Source organism: Podarcis pityusensis (assembly GCF_964106645.2).
Source record: "Podarcis pityusensis genome assembly, chromosome: 6".
NCBI lineage: Eukaryota > Metazoa > Chordata > Lepidosauria > Squamata > Lacertidae > Podarcis > Podarcis pityusensis.
The window spans coordinates 32542366-32558367 of record NC_138030.1 but is presented as its reverse complement, the minus strand read 5'-3'; the positions used below and the strand labels follow the sequence as shown (position 1 = coordinate 32558367).

General features: G+C 43.7%; 1 protein-coding gene across 9 annotated transcripts in view; it reads right to left on the bottom strand.

Annotated features, from left to right (window-relative positions):
• The window catches only part of NAV1 (neuron navigator 1), a 278232-nt gene that overhangs the window by 128713 nt on the left and 133517 nt on the right, over window positions 1-16002 (bottom strand). For all 9 annotated transcript variants that reach the window (XM_081009762.1, XM_081009769.1, XM_081009770.1 and 6 more), the window contains one exon: window positions 2195-2297. In XM_081009762.1, coding sequence (XP_080865888.1) covers window positions 2195-2297 — 103 coding nt within the window. The remainder of the gene's footprint in view (window positions 1-2194; window positions 2298-16002) is intronic.

Sequence of the window (16002 nt, the reverse complement as noted above, 5' to 3'; positions counted from 1 at the left end):
TAACCTAACTCTCAGAGTTGCTGTATGCTCTGAGCACCTTGGATAAAGTGCAGGTAAAAGATAATGAATAAAAGAGCAGGTGCCTGGTGGGCATGGGCTCAAATGCACCCTCTTAACCTTCTTTTGCAGAAACATGTGGTCATATGTATGCACAGACACCTCCCATGATGTGGGTTGTGTTCCTATGTTCCCTGTGCATTCTGAGCTCCCATTCTCCCCCCCCCCCCCACCGTTTCGCAGGGAGCTTATGCTTTTTTACCTTGCTTTGTGTCTTGGCTAGCCCAGCTCTCCCAAGTCCAGCCTTCCTCTATGAATAACTAATGCCTTGGATTCCTTCCATGAAGCAATCTCCCCTGATCCAACATCTCCACATTTAGCAAAGCAAATCAACTGGAAGCAAACCAGCATTCCTCCCTTGCTGGATCCCCATGCTGCAGTGACTCATCTGGGTGGGGTTCATCTGGCATCTCCCAGCCTGAATTGAGTGAGGCAGGCAGCAGGAGACTCTTGTTCTGCAGTGTGCATCATCAACCAAAATCTTTGTGGGGAGGGTGATAAAAGACGGGGAGAGAAAGATGAGCAGCAGTGCGGGGGGTGGGGTGGTTGTTTCAAGAACAGCAACCTTCCCTTGCATTCAGCTGGTAGTACAATATTTATAAACAGCTGATAAGCAGCATTAATATTTGGATTTAAGCATAAAGCAGCAAGTGTTTCCAAATGGCTTTCAGTAAGTTCAAGCACAGGCTATTGGAAACCAGGAAGTTACAGCCACGTGGTGATTCTGTAGGAAAGGAGCTGAAGTGTCAGCGTCTGAAGCACCTTCCCACACCTTTCCGTATTAACTATTCTTATGAGCAATCCTCTCCAGTCTCCTTGTTAGCTTCCCTAGGCAAAACTCAGGGATGTAGTTTTAGGATCCCAGCAAAAGTTAGAACCTCAGAGACCAAAAGCAGAAGGGGAGTGTCCCTGTTTCCCTTGTGCTGAGTGACAGCCTGATCACAAATTCCATGTGCTCAGCTTGAGGAATGAGCTCACCTTGCCAGCCAACTTCTCTCTCTCTCTCCTGCCAAATTACAATGATATAGATACACACAAAAACATTGCTGTGGTTTGCTCACTGGAGGTCTGAAAAGCTGCTGTCACTGCATTAGCTCACTTGGACAGTGGAAAGCCAAGGGAAAGTTTTATTACAGAGAGGCCACTGCCAGTGCCCTGGTCTGAGGAAAGGGAAGTCCAGGACTGAGGCTTTGCTGGGACAATTCCACCACGTGGCATTAATGCAATTGCTGCCCTTAAAGGGACAGGCGTACTTTGTGAAATAAGATGCTACACCTCTCTCTGGATATGTGCACCACCCCATTCAAATCTCTCAGGAAGTGTAAGCAGGACTAATCTAACTAATGCTAAACAGGTGTTTAAAAGCAACCTTTGAAGCAAGGAGCACACACATGATGCTGAATCCCACAATGCAAATTCATTCTTCCCTGAATACCCACACTAAGTTCAATAAGCAGATAGGGGCACAGTTACCCCATTCAGGACCAGGGAATCCCTCACACCTGCCCACCCCCTGTACCCCAGAAACAGTACTTCAGTCTTGTTGGTATTCACCCTCAATCTGTTGACCACTATCTACCCACACTTGAGGGGAAAATGCTGTAACTGGGTTGCCAAGTCTCCCATTGGAATTAGTATGGAAGGATCCAAGCTTCAGCAAATAAATGTGGAGGCCAAATCAATAGAAACACAGCCCTTTCCCCTTCAAGATCCAAAATGAGTACCTGTATGGAAGGGGCACCCTTGGGGCCTAACCTCCCTCTAGGCATGGTCACATCACAGCATATAACAAAGATGTTCAAGGTTAGACAGCAGAACCAAGCTATTTAAAATGACTGCACAACAGCATCTCATTTTGGCCAAATGTCCACAAGCAAGGGTAGTCTGTGGGCAAAATGTGGCAGTGAACCACAGCAACCTTAAAAAAAACAAAACCCCAAAGCTTCCTAGTCCAACATTATGAAACACCTCATACTTGTTATGAGATGAGCAATGCTCTATCTTCTGACTTTAAATGCAGATTTCCTAGCAGGAATTGGTTGATATGGAATGTGGCCAGATGAACTGTTGCGATGCATCCAAGGAACTATCAACCTGGTGGTCAAGAGTAAAGGGAATCTAGGAGCAGAGGTCTCACCTGTGAGTTACTTGGGAGCCCCTCAAGCTGGACATAGTCTCCTCCAGGTTCTGCCGCAAGTCAAGCACATTCTGTACTGTCCTCTTTCTCTGGGATTCAGGATCTGTTGGAAGAAAAGGATGGAAGTTCCATAGTGAATAACAGAAAATACAATATGACCATCACAACAGACTTGCTGCAAGCATGGGCTCCATGCAGTCCCCACCATATCTTGTAAAGCTTCCGTCCCTCAGTTTGCTTGTTACCACCTCAACCTCTACACTCCTATTAACCTTGGTATGTGTGCCCTATTTGCCCACCCTACTTGTACATTTTTCTCTTTCCCTCTGAGTTGACGGCATGTGCATGTGTCTGTGCCCTGCGTAGGAAATTAAATTTAACGAAGGGCCACAAACTTGCAGAAAATAATTGTAGTAAACCCAGCTGCATCTAATGTTAAAGCTGTTTATAAAACATAGACTGGCAGCTGGGAACCAGCCCCCCAGTACACCAATAGCTTGTTCCTAAACTATGCCAAGCTGCTCATCTTTTGTCCATTTCTCCATGTTTTTTATTTCCCTGCAGCTGCCTTAAATCCCCTTCTACACTATGTTTCTCTAAGGATTTTAAACTGTGATGAACTTCTCTGGAAGGTTCCAGAGAGCAGGACTAGAACTAATGGGTGGAAATGTCAAAGAAGCATATTTCAACTAAATATTAGCAGAAACTTCATAAAAGCTGTTACACAGTAGTCACAGCCTGTGGCTAGCATAATACTTATTGTATGGAACTAGCAGTCACTAATAACCTTGTCCTCAATGCATTTGTCTAACCTTCTTTTAACGCCATCCAGGCTGGTGGCTACCACTGCCTTCTGCAGGAGCACATTCCACAGTGTACAGCGGTACCTTGGTTCTCAAACCCCTTGGTACTTGAACAACTTGGAACCCAAACACTGCAAACCTGGAAGTTAGTGTTATGGTTTGCGAACCTTTTTCGGAAGCCGAACGTGCTCTGTTTTGAGTGTTACACTTCCGATCTGAGTGCCACACTTCCGTTTTCAGTATCACACTTCCGTTTTGAGTGTTATGCTTTTGTTTTCAGTGGCACACTTCTGTTTTGAGTATTACACTGAGGTCTGTCTGTTTTTGCTATCTATTTTGTGTTTTTGTGCCTTTTTTTTTTTTTTTTTTTTTTTTTTTTTTTGCTTTTGTGACTGTGTGGAACTCAGTTCAGCTACTGATTGACTGATTGTGTGGCTGCAGTTCATTGCTTATTGCTTTCATTTTATGGATCAATGGTCTCGTTAGATAGTAAAATTTATGTTAAATTGCTGTTTTAGGGTTTGTTTTTAAAAGTCTGGAACAGATTAATCCATTTTGCATTACTTTCTATGGGAAAGCGTGCCTTGGTTTTGGAATGCTTTGGTTTCGGAATGGATTTCCGGAACGGATTATGTTTGAGAACCAAAGTACCACTGTATTCCATTCTATGCGCTATGTGGCATATATTTGTATATTGTTTTTCCACCCAGGAGCTCAAGGCTGTGTATGTTTTCCTTCCCTCCCTTGTCTTATATCTGCAACAGCCCTGTGAGGTAGACCAGGTTAAGTTAACGTATAAACAGCAGTTCTTGCCAACAGATTGCGGGAGGTCCAACCCACATTCAGTGTACCAGGCCCAGGAAATTCTGTTGTCCTCCCAAGTCAAACCAGCCATCTTTGCTTGCCAAGGTGCAGGCCGAAATGCTTAGTGTCACCTAATCTGTCTCTCTCACATACATAGCACCCTTCAGCAGAGCTTCTAGGGTAATATGCAGAAACAATTTTCCTGTGCCATAACACTGGTCCAGACAAAGCATTCATGAATGCTAAAGAGTATTGCATTATTGTTGTTATTATAATCATTATAATCATCTCCTCATTTATAACTGCTTTTTTTTTAAGCACAGCCCACACAAGGTGATATACATATCACTAAACACAATACACTACAAAACCAACAGTTAAACAAATTATAAAACAACAATGCAAAATAAAGGCCATAAAACATATGCAGGTCAATTAAATAAACAGTGCAGCAACATCACTCCTGTCAGATAAGAAAGTGATGCACTGTAAAACAACTCTCAAAATAAAAATCATATCATAAGAGCTAAATTAAGGGGGGGAAACAGCCTGATATAAATAGATTTGTAAAGCTCAAAGCTTCGTAGTGTTGAGGTTATCTACAGTTCCATGGGGAGAGAAATATCCTATTTTCTCAACAGCATAACACACCTGGGACATCTGACACATCTGCCATTAGGAGAGCCTGTCTGACAAAGAGTTCTGTTCTCAAAGGACTAAACTCATACGTCAATAATACTGGCCTCCTGCTGAGCCATCATAAGCAGACCTTATTTTGAACTTAGAATATTCTGCTTCAGAGGATAAGCATCAAACAGTGGACCCACATTCAGCCACAGTCACTGTAGCCTATTATTCTCTATAGCAGTGGTTGTCAAACTATATTATCAGGGGTCCCTCAATGAGAAAATCATTAATAATAGACCCGAAAGGCAGTTTCCCTACCTATTTTTGCCCTGCAACATGCAGTAACACAGTAACACAGAAGGGTTTGAAGTTTTCCAGGGTTCACTCTCAGTCCTAGAGGATGAGGACCAAGAGGCCTGGCCAGCACCCTGGTTGAACTGACTGTGCATTACAGAATGGGGGTGGGGGAGTAGTAGCCCTCCAGATGTTCTTAAGATGCCAACGCCCAACATTCTCAGACAGCATGGCCAATAGTCAGAGATGATGAGATTTGTAGTCCAACAACACTCTTAACTTCACAGCTGAAGTTTCCCTATAGCTGCTTTAGAACATGCCCCATGATCTTCTGTAAGGGCCAAACTAGATTCAATGGCAGCACTTCAGGGAATGTACAGTCAGATCAGCCACAATCACATAGAAAGCAGCAGGTGGGAGCCTGATGTAAGATGCAAAGAGGGCGCAAGAGTGACAAGTTCACCTGCTACTATTGCCTCCCTTCAGCCTCTCTCTCCAAGGACTTGAGTTTTCTCCCAGCTGGGCTCATTTCCAGTGTTGGAGCCCAGCTGAGGGAGAGACTGTGATGATATAAGCTACAGAGAAAAGGAGGGTTCTGCAAACCTCTTCCATGAGGGTTCTGCACACCTCATCCTTTGCACTTTCAACCAGAACCCTCACCTCCTGCTTTTGGTACTATTACGGCATACTCGAGCTTGAAACACTCAGATCCATTCATTGTCATGCCTAGTTGGGTCCTAACAGACAGAGGTGCTACAGGAATTATTCAACCAATAAATCAATATGGAAAGGGCTCCCCAAAGGTAGAAAGTCTGAAAGCTACTTCTCTGTATACCAGCCTTTCTCAGCCTGGTGGCCTCTAGATGTTGTGGACTAAAACTTCCATGATTCCAGCCATGTTGGCTGGGAAGGGTGGGAGTTGTGGTCCAAAACATCTTGCAGGCACCAGAGGTTGGTAGACTGCTGTAGATTATCCAGCATGGTACTTACAGACTATATAGCAGTTTTAGTGAGAGAGAAGGGGGAAAGAACCAACAGGAAGTCATACGTCCTGGACAGCATGTTGAACCATTAAGAAAAGAGAAGGAACCACAAGTTCATAGAGTGCAAAGATAGCTGCAAAAATTCAGAGCAGATTAGGAAGCAAGCAAAGGAAATATATGAATCCACCCTGAATTAGGTCCCATTCTGGAATACAACTGTGCTGGTGTGGGATGTGCATAACTGAAGTTTCCAGTGCCATGTGAACTCAGGAAGACAGGAAGCAGGATGCAGCCCAATGCTTGCCTGCTGTGGCCCTGGCAGTGCTGCTTATCCAAAGCTAATTCTCCAAAGCACTGGACTTCTGCCTAGTGCTAGGCAGTAGCTGTGGTGGGTCGTAGGGTAGCCTGAACCACAGAAAGCTGTCTGCTGAGTGGCTTTGAGTATTATTTCTGGAAAATTATAGTAGACACTTTCTTCTCATGTTTTATAAGGCCGGAGGCATGGGTGCAGCACAGCCAGACTGCTGCACTGCTGCTTCCCTAACCCTTTGCTCTGTCCTACTTTCTTCTGGCACAACCCACCTGGCAATCAGGTGTGAAGCCCAAATCTCAGTTTGTATCCTTCCCATAACCAAGCTGGCAGAAGTGGAATCGTATGCCGTAAGACATTTTAAAGCAGTTTTCAACCCAGCCAGGGTATCTGTGGTGGTAACTCTGGAGGAAAAGAGGTGGTGTGGATGGGTGAGAGACTTTTCTTTTCTTTTTAGTAACAAAACAGGAGCCATAACGGAAACTCTGGGAAAGCAGCCAGTTGACTGAAGCTGGAATGAATGACAGCAGCTGATACACTCAGCAGCAGGTATGCTCATTCCCTGGGATATGAGCTGCTGCTGTTGCCGCTGCTGCTCTCAGGGATTCCAGTCTAACCTCTCATGCAGGAATTTGGAGTTGGCTGCTCAGTCTGAAGGCTGCACACACTTGTTGAGGGAAGCGAAGAAGAGTAGAGCTCCCCAGCTATGGAATGTGAATGGGCCAGGATACAAGAGCAACCCTCCAGCCTATGAAGAAGGAACAGTTTCTGTTATCTTTTACTTTGTACAAAGCTGGCTTTTCTCAACCCAGTTGTTGTTGGGATTACAACTCCAATTATTCCTACCTAGAAGTTCCAATGATCAGGGATGATGGGAGTTGTAGTCCAACCACATCCAGGAACCCAAGGTCAAGAAAGGCTGGTATAAGCAGTACAATCTAAATAAGCAAGTAAGAAAAGTCTGAAAAGCATGGCTCGGTAAGAGATATGAAGGAGGAGGAGGAGGAGGGGGAGGAGGAGGAGGAGGAGGAGGAGAAGGGGAGAAGGAGAAGGGGTTTGGACTTGATATCCCACCTTTCACTCCCCTTATGGAGTCTCAAAGCAGCTAACAATCTCCTTTCCCTTCCTCCCCCACAACAAATACTCTGAGGTGAGTGAGGCTGAGAGACTTCAAGGAAGTGTGACTAGCCCAAGGTCACCCAGCAGTTGCATGTGGAGGAGCGGGGAAGCGAACCCAGTTCACCAGATTACGAGTCCACTGCTCTTAACCACTACACTACACTGAGAGGTTCCAAATGGGATAGGAAAGGGTTAGCTAGGTGGCGGCAGCAGGCAAGGAAGGTGGTTGATGTGCTCTATATAGCACAGCATTCCAGCCCCTGGATTAGCAACAGGCAAATGGAGACCCTGAGCTCAAGGACCTTCCCTGTTACCCTTGTAATACAGCCTTCACCTGCTTTTGCTCATATTGGCCAAAAAAGCAGTTCCTGGGTTTGGTAATACTTCCAAAAGCTTAATTATTAGAACACATTCTCAAACACAGCTGCTGCTTCCTGATGACATAATCAGCTGGGCAGAAACTCAGTTCTTTCTACAATACATACATGCATGCATATACACACACACACACACACACACACACACACGAACACAAGTATACACACACACACATTCCCTGGTGTACACAGCTGAAGTTCAAAAGAAAATAACTCTCAAAATCTCTATTACTGTTCATATGGGATTACAGAGTCCTTTGCCCCATCACCACCACCATCATACTTCTCTGGGATAAATTACAACATCCAACTCTTTCAATGGAGTGACTCAAGAATGAATAGATATGGAAAACAACAGTTCCAGTCCATAAATCTAAACATACACCCTGTCTGGAGAAAGAGTATGAAACTTTATTTTGTCCTGCTTCACAACTAGAAATCCCATCCCAGTTCCACACACACAGCACATTCCCACCCACACTGTGAGATATGCTGGTTGCATTGTGAAATATGGGGGGCAAGCTGATTAAAGGATTCTCTGGCAACAAATGCTGCTAGGAACCTTTTCTGACCAGCTTCTCGTGCACCCGCTTCCCATCCATGCAGTCACCCCCCCCCCACCCCACAAACAAGGAAGCAATTGGATCAAACCATGCGATTCAGACCCCGTTCCAGATGTTACAGCCTGAATCAGCCAAGAGGGTGGCTCAAGACAGTTATTATACATACAGTAGCAGCAGGGTAGGAACTCGAGGTGAGAGTTCAAACCACACACAGAGCTCGTAGGGTACTGTACGCCCAAAAGGACTACAGTAGGCCCACTTCCAATCTGGATCTGCATTCTTAAAAATAATAAACCCCAGCTGCATACAGAAACATTCCACTAAGCAAACATTCTACCTCCAATAAGTTCTTACAATGAAAGCTAAAACAAAGAGGTTGCCAATGGATAGTAGACTTGATCAGTGCTTGGGTGGGATCTCCGCTCTGTGTTTTCTCAAGGAACAACAAGGTATATGGATAGGTAGCTATGCATACATATTATACAGCATACAGCATACATATACAGAGGGAGAGGGAAAGGAACACATGCTCACATTATGTGAATTATGAGATGTGAAAACCTGAATTTTAAAAAAAACTATTTTTAAATAAAAAGTAGAAGTGAAATTGTATATTGTTGCTTTCTGATGAGCAAAGTAACATTAAGACATGGCTAATTCACACTATTGCAGATCACTTATAATCTAGCCTAAGATACACTATCTGACGTTAATAATGCCTGTGAAGATAACATCGCTAATGTATTTGAATGGTTTACTAAACAAGCAGTGCTCTCAAGACGAGACTGATGCTGGAAAAGTACTTTCGAATGTTGCAGAATTCACAATACAGATACAACACCATAGTACCTTCACATGTGAACAAACTGAGGCTGGCAGAAATTCATCTTTTTCCCCTAAGCAAATATAATTTTTGTAGTGTATGTGATCTCCATGGCCAGGATTCATCCCAGGACGATTTCAAAAATCTGTTTTAATTGTTATAGCAACAATGTAGCATGCTTAATCAGGAAGTAGATTGCTCCAAATTGGAAACTTGATTTAAATCAATGCTTTAAATTGGCCTTTTTTTCTTGGTAATTTAAACCACCTTTATTTAAATCAATGCATCCTGTTACGAAGCACTACCAGTAAATGCCCCTGGCCTATTTCGCTTGACAACGCTGATTCTTCCACAGAAATTGGCCTTTTTGAGAATATCTGTTGGTAAGATCCATCACGTGAATAATTATTATATTTGATCCAGGTCTGCTATTAAAAATCAATACTGTGTGAAAGGAGAGGAAGCCCAAATGAAAGGTACACTGTTGAAGTAATTAAAACTGACACATTATTTCATCAGTGCCATATACAGAAGAGGACTGGACATTAGGGGGTTGGTGCAAGCTATATGTGGCCAAGGCAGGACACCTCAAAGACTTTCCTCGCCCTTGTTCTCAACAGCTGCTCAAATGGATTCTCAAAAAGGCTACACCCCCTGCAGTGTTCCAATGTCTAGCAGCAGAACTGCTGGTGGGACACAATCTCTTTGTAGCAAGGTAGCTACCCATAAAGTACCAATAGATTAGATTTTCATCCTCTCTGCCAATCCATCCTCTCCTTATTTCATTCTAAAAGGATCAGTCTCCAAGAGTATTACTGAGCCGAGCCATTCCAAATGGGCTTCTCTTTCATCTTCTGAGAAAAGTTAATGCCATCAGAGAAAGATTGAGCCAGAGTTCACCATAATTCTGTAAAAGCATAACAGCTTCAGAAAAAAGCCCCACTTAATACTTGCAAGTTTCAAATACTTGTCTTGCATTTCCCTCTTTTAGTAACTTAGCATGACTGCACTTACACTCAGCAAATCACAATCCACTCCCCCTCTTCCATTTAGAAAACGTGGCTCTTGAGAAGCATGCATATAACTTGAAAAGGGCAGCACAGGTATTCATTTCAGAAAGATCAGTACTCTGTAGACTGGTGTAAATGAATTTTGTATCCATATCATGCATTTAAAGCTCATTTAAAGCATATTGCCTCCCCCCAAATAATCCTGGGAACTGGAGTGTACCCCCCTCAGAGAGCTACAATTCCTAGCAACCTTAACAAACTACAGCTCCCAGGATTCCTCTAGGAAAGCCACATGTTTTAAATGCATGATATGGCTGTGGCCAGTCTACTCTCACACTATTCCCTCACTACATTCTACTTTATTTGCATATTCAAGAAACAAGGGAGCACATCTGCATCATTAAAAAATGGGTTGTAGCCAATGGCTGAACAAGCTGAAGGCCACTTGTGAAGCCAATATGTCTCCCCCAACCCCCCCCCCACAAAGCTCATCTGAGTCCCTCTCTATTGGGTCAGAGCCCCATTCCTGAACAGACTGGTATGTGTTATGTTGATCTACAGTGGTCAAGAATTATAGTGATCAACCAGGGAGATGCAGAACTGATGAGATGCGACTGAACAGAAGGGCGCTTGTCGTGTCACCTACAATCAGGTGCCACATTCACAGATGGGAGCAGACTCACCCAGTAGAGCGCACACTTGCAATCTCAATATTTCCACAAGGCAAGAGACTCTTGCGAGTGAGCACATCACACCTTGCATTCAAAGGTTTGGCAAGAGAGGCAGGGAAACTTGTTAGGACATCTTCCATCACTTCTGTCCAGTTCTCCTTTTCCTGCTCCCAAGAACTGTGTCTGCTACTGAGCCTGCACCATTACTTGCCTGAATAAATAATCTCTTTCATACTTCCAAGTAAGAGCCCGTGTTTGGAAGAACCAGGACAGAATCAGCACCTAAAGAGGAGATTCTCAAATTCCAGCAAGCCTCTCCAATTGAGAAAAGTTTGATCTTCCATGAAGGTCATCACTGAAAAGTTGTAGTGAAAAGCAGTGCAAAAAAACAATGAGTTGACCCATTCAGATATCAAAGTGGAAGCCTGGAAGAATCAAATGCTATGCTTAGCGACCTCTCTAGGAAACACTATTCCATGTTGAGGGAACTACAGCTTTAAGCAGATCTCCCTTCCTCCCTCCACAATTGACCATAAGAGTCTTTGCCAATAGCTGGCTTGGATTTTGTTCTGAAGCACAAGGGATGCCATGGGCTCCCTGCAGACCCCTCTCAACCAAGTGCCTCCTCTCCCTGTACTTTTTCTATTCAGCCTGTGTTTGCAGGTGTCAAGGGACTTTTAGTTCTCGGTGGGGAAGCACTGGATGTTCAGGATTGTAGCTGCAGTCAGCCAGAGACCAGAAGCTGTTGAGACTGCATGGTGCGGTTTGTTGTGGACAGTGCCTGTCTGTGTACAGGCCAGCAAAAAATGTACAGAGGATAAGCAGCACCCAAAACAGTGGACTCCCTGCAAAGATTCCTGTGGGTAGTTGATACAAAACAGCTCACTGTTTGAGGAAATCAGAATGAAACGGAGTCTCTGTTTGCTTGTTCTATGCTGGCTTATTAGGAGGGTGAGTGGGTGTATTTATCAGTGTTTGTGTGTATCTATGTGTGTCTGTGTTTATATGCCTAGTAAAATTAGTCTGGATTCAGAAAGGACCTACTTAGATGACTCAAAGGTCTGCAAAGGCTGCCTTATACAGAAAGGCTTCATGTATGCAGGCTCTTGTTATCCATGGTGTAAGGGGGCTGCAATCACAGTTTGTAAATGCCTGTATGGGCATTTCCAAGGGCAGGCAGTTTTGTGAATGATATACGATGCTCAGGAAGATAAACCAAGGAGCATTCAGTCTAGAAATAAGACCCACATTCTTAAGGCTTAGAAGAGTTACTGGACACTGGCACAATTTGAAAAATGACAAGTTATACGGTATTACCTGAAGAAATGAAACATTTTCTAAAATGTTTTCCAGAAGCAAGCAGAGGGAAATTTGGGTGATAAAGGTGCATGCACCACAGGTCCTTCTCCCTTTATTTAAGTGCCACATAGGTAGTGTCTGGTAAAACTGATGCTCGCAGTTTCATAAAGAAGACACACAGAGATTTGTTAAGCATGCATATATGTGCCAATTAGTTAAAGAATTTAAATTATTTTTGCAAAAAGCCCAAAGTCAAAACATTCCACATGAGAAAAAGATGTCAAAGACAATCGGGATCATAAATAGACTCTGTGGCCCCATCCCACAGAAACCAGCCTAGAACTGACTGGTTCTTTGAGGATATGGCAGGAAAGAAGAGAAAGACTAAGTACTTTTCTTGCAAATGGACCATACGAAAGACACAAAGTTCAAATCCTTCCAAAGCTACTCTCAGCATCTATGTGAGGCGATGGCCTTGTGTGGTGAAATTCTGTATTTGAATTGTTTTTAATAGCTTTTCATGTTTTGTTACTTACACATTGTTGTAAATTGCCCTGATACTTTATGAGATGACCAAATGTAAGTATAAATAAATAAATACAAACTGTAATCGTGCATGTCCTCACTAAGGCAACCTTCACTAAAGTGGCCTGTGTTCAGCACTTCAGGACAGAGCACCACCAAGTTCCAAGATTCATTTCTATTTAGCTTTATTTCCATCAGCTCAGTTTGAAGCTATTGGCCCAATCATACAGTTTCAGTGGAACTTTCTCATAAGAGCTTTTGGGATAGCAGCCAGTGCACAACTGATGGAAAAATTCAATGCATTGCACACCACACATGTTATTAGCTCCCATTAGTAGACAACATTCCACGTACACCAGGGGGGAAAACATGCCATTACCATCTAGTGTGGCACATATTAACTTAATATTGAATAAGTAGCCATCAGTTAAGTTGCCATGATACATGGCAATGATTAATAACTAAGTGCAGACATACTACCCATGCTCTGCACCTCTCAGAGAGTAGATACATTCATATTTCTGGTATAAGAGCACTGCATTTGTACTACAATTCATTGCACCTCTGCTTTTCTTCTTCCTTTCTCCCTAAAACTATACACACAGTCCCATTTATAAATAGTCACATAGTTTTCAGAATAACTACATATGAAGAGCCTTGCTGGATCAGATCGAAGGTCCATCTGGTTTCACGGTAGCCAACCACCCGCCTATGAGAAGCCCACTATGGCACAAATGCAATAGTCTGAGAGAAGTAAGATATGAGTGCAATGGCCCTCTCTCTGTTGCTCCTCTTCAGAGGCAAGGGAACGGGTGGCGCTGTGGTCTAAGCCACTGAGCCTCTTGGGCTTGCTGATCAGAAGGTCAGCAGTTCGAATCCGTGCGACGGCATAAGCTCGCGCTGCTCTGTCCCAGCTTCTGCCAACCTTGCAGTTTGAAAGCACACCAGCACTAGTAGATAAATAGGTACTGCTGCAGCAGGAAGGTAAACAGCGTTTCTGTGTGCTCTGGTTTCCGTCAAGATCCTCCATCGCGCCAGAAACAGTTTAGTCACACTGGCCACACACCCCGGAAAGCTGTCTGTGGACAAACACCAGCTCCCTCGGCCTGAAAGCGAGATGAGCATTGCAACCCCATAGTCACCTTTGACTGGACTTAACTGTTCAGGGGTCCTTTACCTTTACCTTTACCTTTACCTTTACCTTTACCTACTCTGATACTGGAGGTTATACACAGCCATTATAACTAGTAGCCACAGGTGTTCACCAACAGGTTACTGGAGCTAAAGAGACTGATGCACAGATCAGGAGTGAAATGCCCTGGTAAAAATGCAAGCAAGTGGAATAGTAGGTGGCTATTGGATAGAAAAGAGAGGTATTTCGGAAATCACAGCTACAATTTTGAAGACATGGGAAGCATTGTAAAGTATGCATTTACAGTGCATTTATCTGTGCTGTCCCTGACTCAAAGTAAAAGCATTTAGAGGGATGGGGATGAAGAGGCCCCTAGAAGGAGTTTTGTAGGACTAGTTAGTAGCAGGATGGTAAAGCAATTAAGGGGAGAGGAGCTCAGAGCTGGGCTTGCACATTATACCACAAGCTGCCAAATCAAGTCTCCTTCTGCAACACTTAACATTTCTGTGTTGCCTCCCTGTATAAGCAGCACGCCACCTGCAATATCCAGCCACAAGATGGCAGCAAAAGGCCTTGGATGGTGAAGAAGGGTTCAGTGAGAGTTCTCAGAACCAGTGCTTCCAATCAGTCTAGCAAAGCACAGAAAGATTGAGAAGAACATTCAGAGTTGCAATCATGTCTGTCTCCTCCGCAGCAACCCACAGCCTCGGCATAGCCTCTAAAACTCATTACAGATGGATCCCATACTATATGACTATAGGTAAAGCTGGAGGGAACTACATGACTAATTAACAAAAGATAAATACATTTTTCTTCCTATTAGGAGGGACTTACACATATCTTGCCCTGCCAAGTAGTGTTGGTGATGCTAAAGTAAACAGTAGACAGGAGCTGACCTCCTTAGAAGAGCTGAAAGGGACCTTTTTTTAACACTGTGGGTCCAAGTTTAAGCCTCAAAATACATAAATGGCTTATCACAAAGCTTTCCCCATCAAAACCTACCAGTTGAAGTGTAACATGTTAAAGAGAGGGCTCAGCTAGAAAGTCTTCCCCTAACCAATTCTCCATATGCAGAGAGACATTGGTGAAATGGACCATTCAAGAAAGCCACCTGAATTCTGAAATGACACCAAGCCACGCAGACCATAGTAGCCCCTGGCCTGTTCCAAGTTTTGAATCGGCTTCAAACTAAAGGAAATGTGAATACCTTACTTCCACCTTCACAGAGTTTCCTATGAAGTTGCTAAACCTAACTGCACTTTGGAGGTGATATTCAGCTGCAAACAAACCAGTGGCTCTGAAAGAATCGTGGTGCCATGCCCACACTGAATCAAACAACCATGCTGCCCTATGCACACCATGCGAGGAAGAAAGGAAGGTTTGGTCCAGCTTCTTCTCTCTCCACCCCCTGCCCCCAATAGGAGCTCTTGGCAATATTAGCTGCTTTGTTCTAGCTTTCTCCCCGATCATCATGGTCTTTGTGGACCCAATGATGCTGCTGTTCCACTGCACATGTCCTCATGAGAAATACTGGACCATAAAGATGAGAACTGAATAGTAGCATGTGTCTAAGGACATGACTCGACTGCAATGTGCAGCACACTGTTGACCCCAGAATGATGTATAGCACTTAGAGCCACCATTTCTTTAGACCAACTTCCAGCAAAAACCTGATCCACTGAAAAGGAGAGCAGTTTTGTGCAGCACTCTTGACCTGAGGACAAGCCACAAATAGCAGTATATCCTTAATGGTGTTTCACCCCTATGAGACCACACTGCCAATATTTCACTTCCGCAGAAGGCCCCACCATTAATTTAAAGTTTCCATTAAGGACATGCTTAAGTGTTTCCTGCCAACACCTTGCTTCACTACAAAGTTCCTTTCAGCAAGATGGAAAGGGAGGGTTGTTACAGGAACACAGGGGCACCACTGGCATGAGCAGGTTTCACATCTCCCAAGATGCCCAGAGCCAAGAGCATGCAGCCAATTATCGGCGAATAGCGAGAAACTGTTTAGAGAACCCTCTATATCTTGTTGCTACACAAATCAAAAAATTGTGCCGAGATCAAATAGCATTTTAACTCTTAGTGTGAGCAGAGAGAATAGCTCTCCTAAAGTGGCAATTCTAAAAGTGAGGAACTTCAGTCCAGCACTGATAGTCTGCAGGATGTTTCAGCAAATAGTATCTTCCTCCAGCCCCATCCTTTACCATTAATTATTGAGAACTAAAAGACAAAGGATTGCAACCCCAAAGACACTGAAACAATGGTAAGGGGGAAAGTAGCCCAGTCATCATACCATGTGTGACCTGACTTTGAGAAGTAATGAGTAATCCACACACATTAAAAGATAACACATATTCAATTACATAATTAAGAATACAACCTTAAATATGAGTTCATAACTGGTATCAATTAATGATCTGAAGTCAGAGCTATGGCAAGCTATTTATTCCTGATGAACAAAT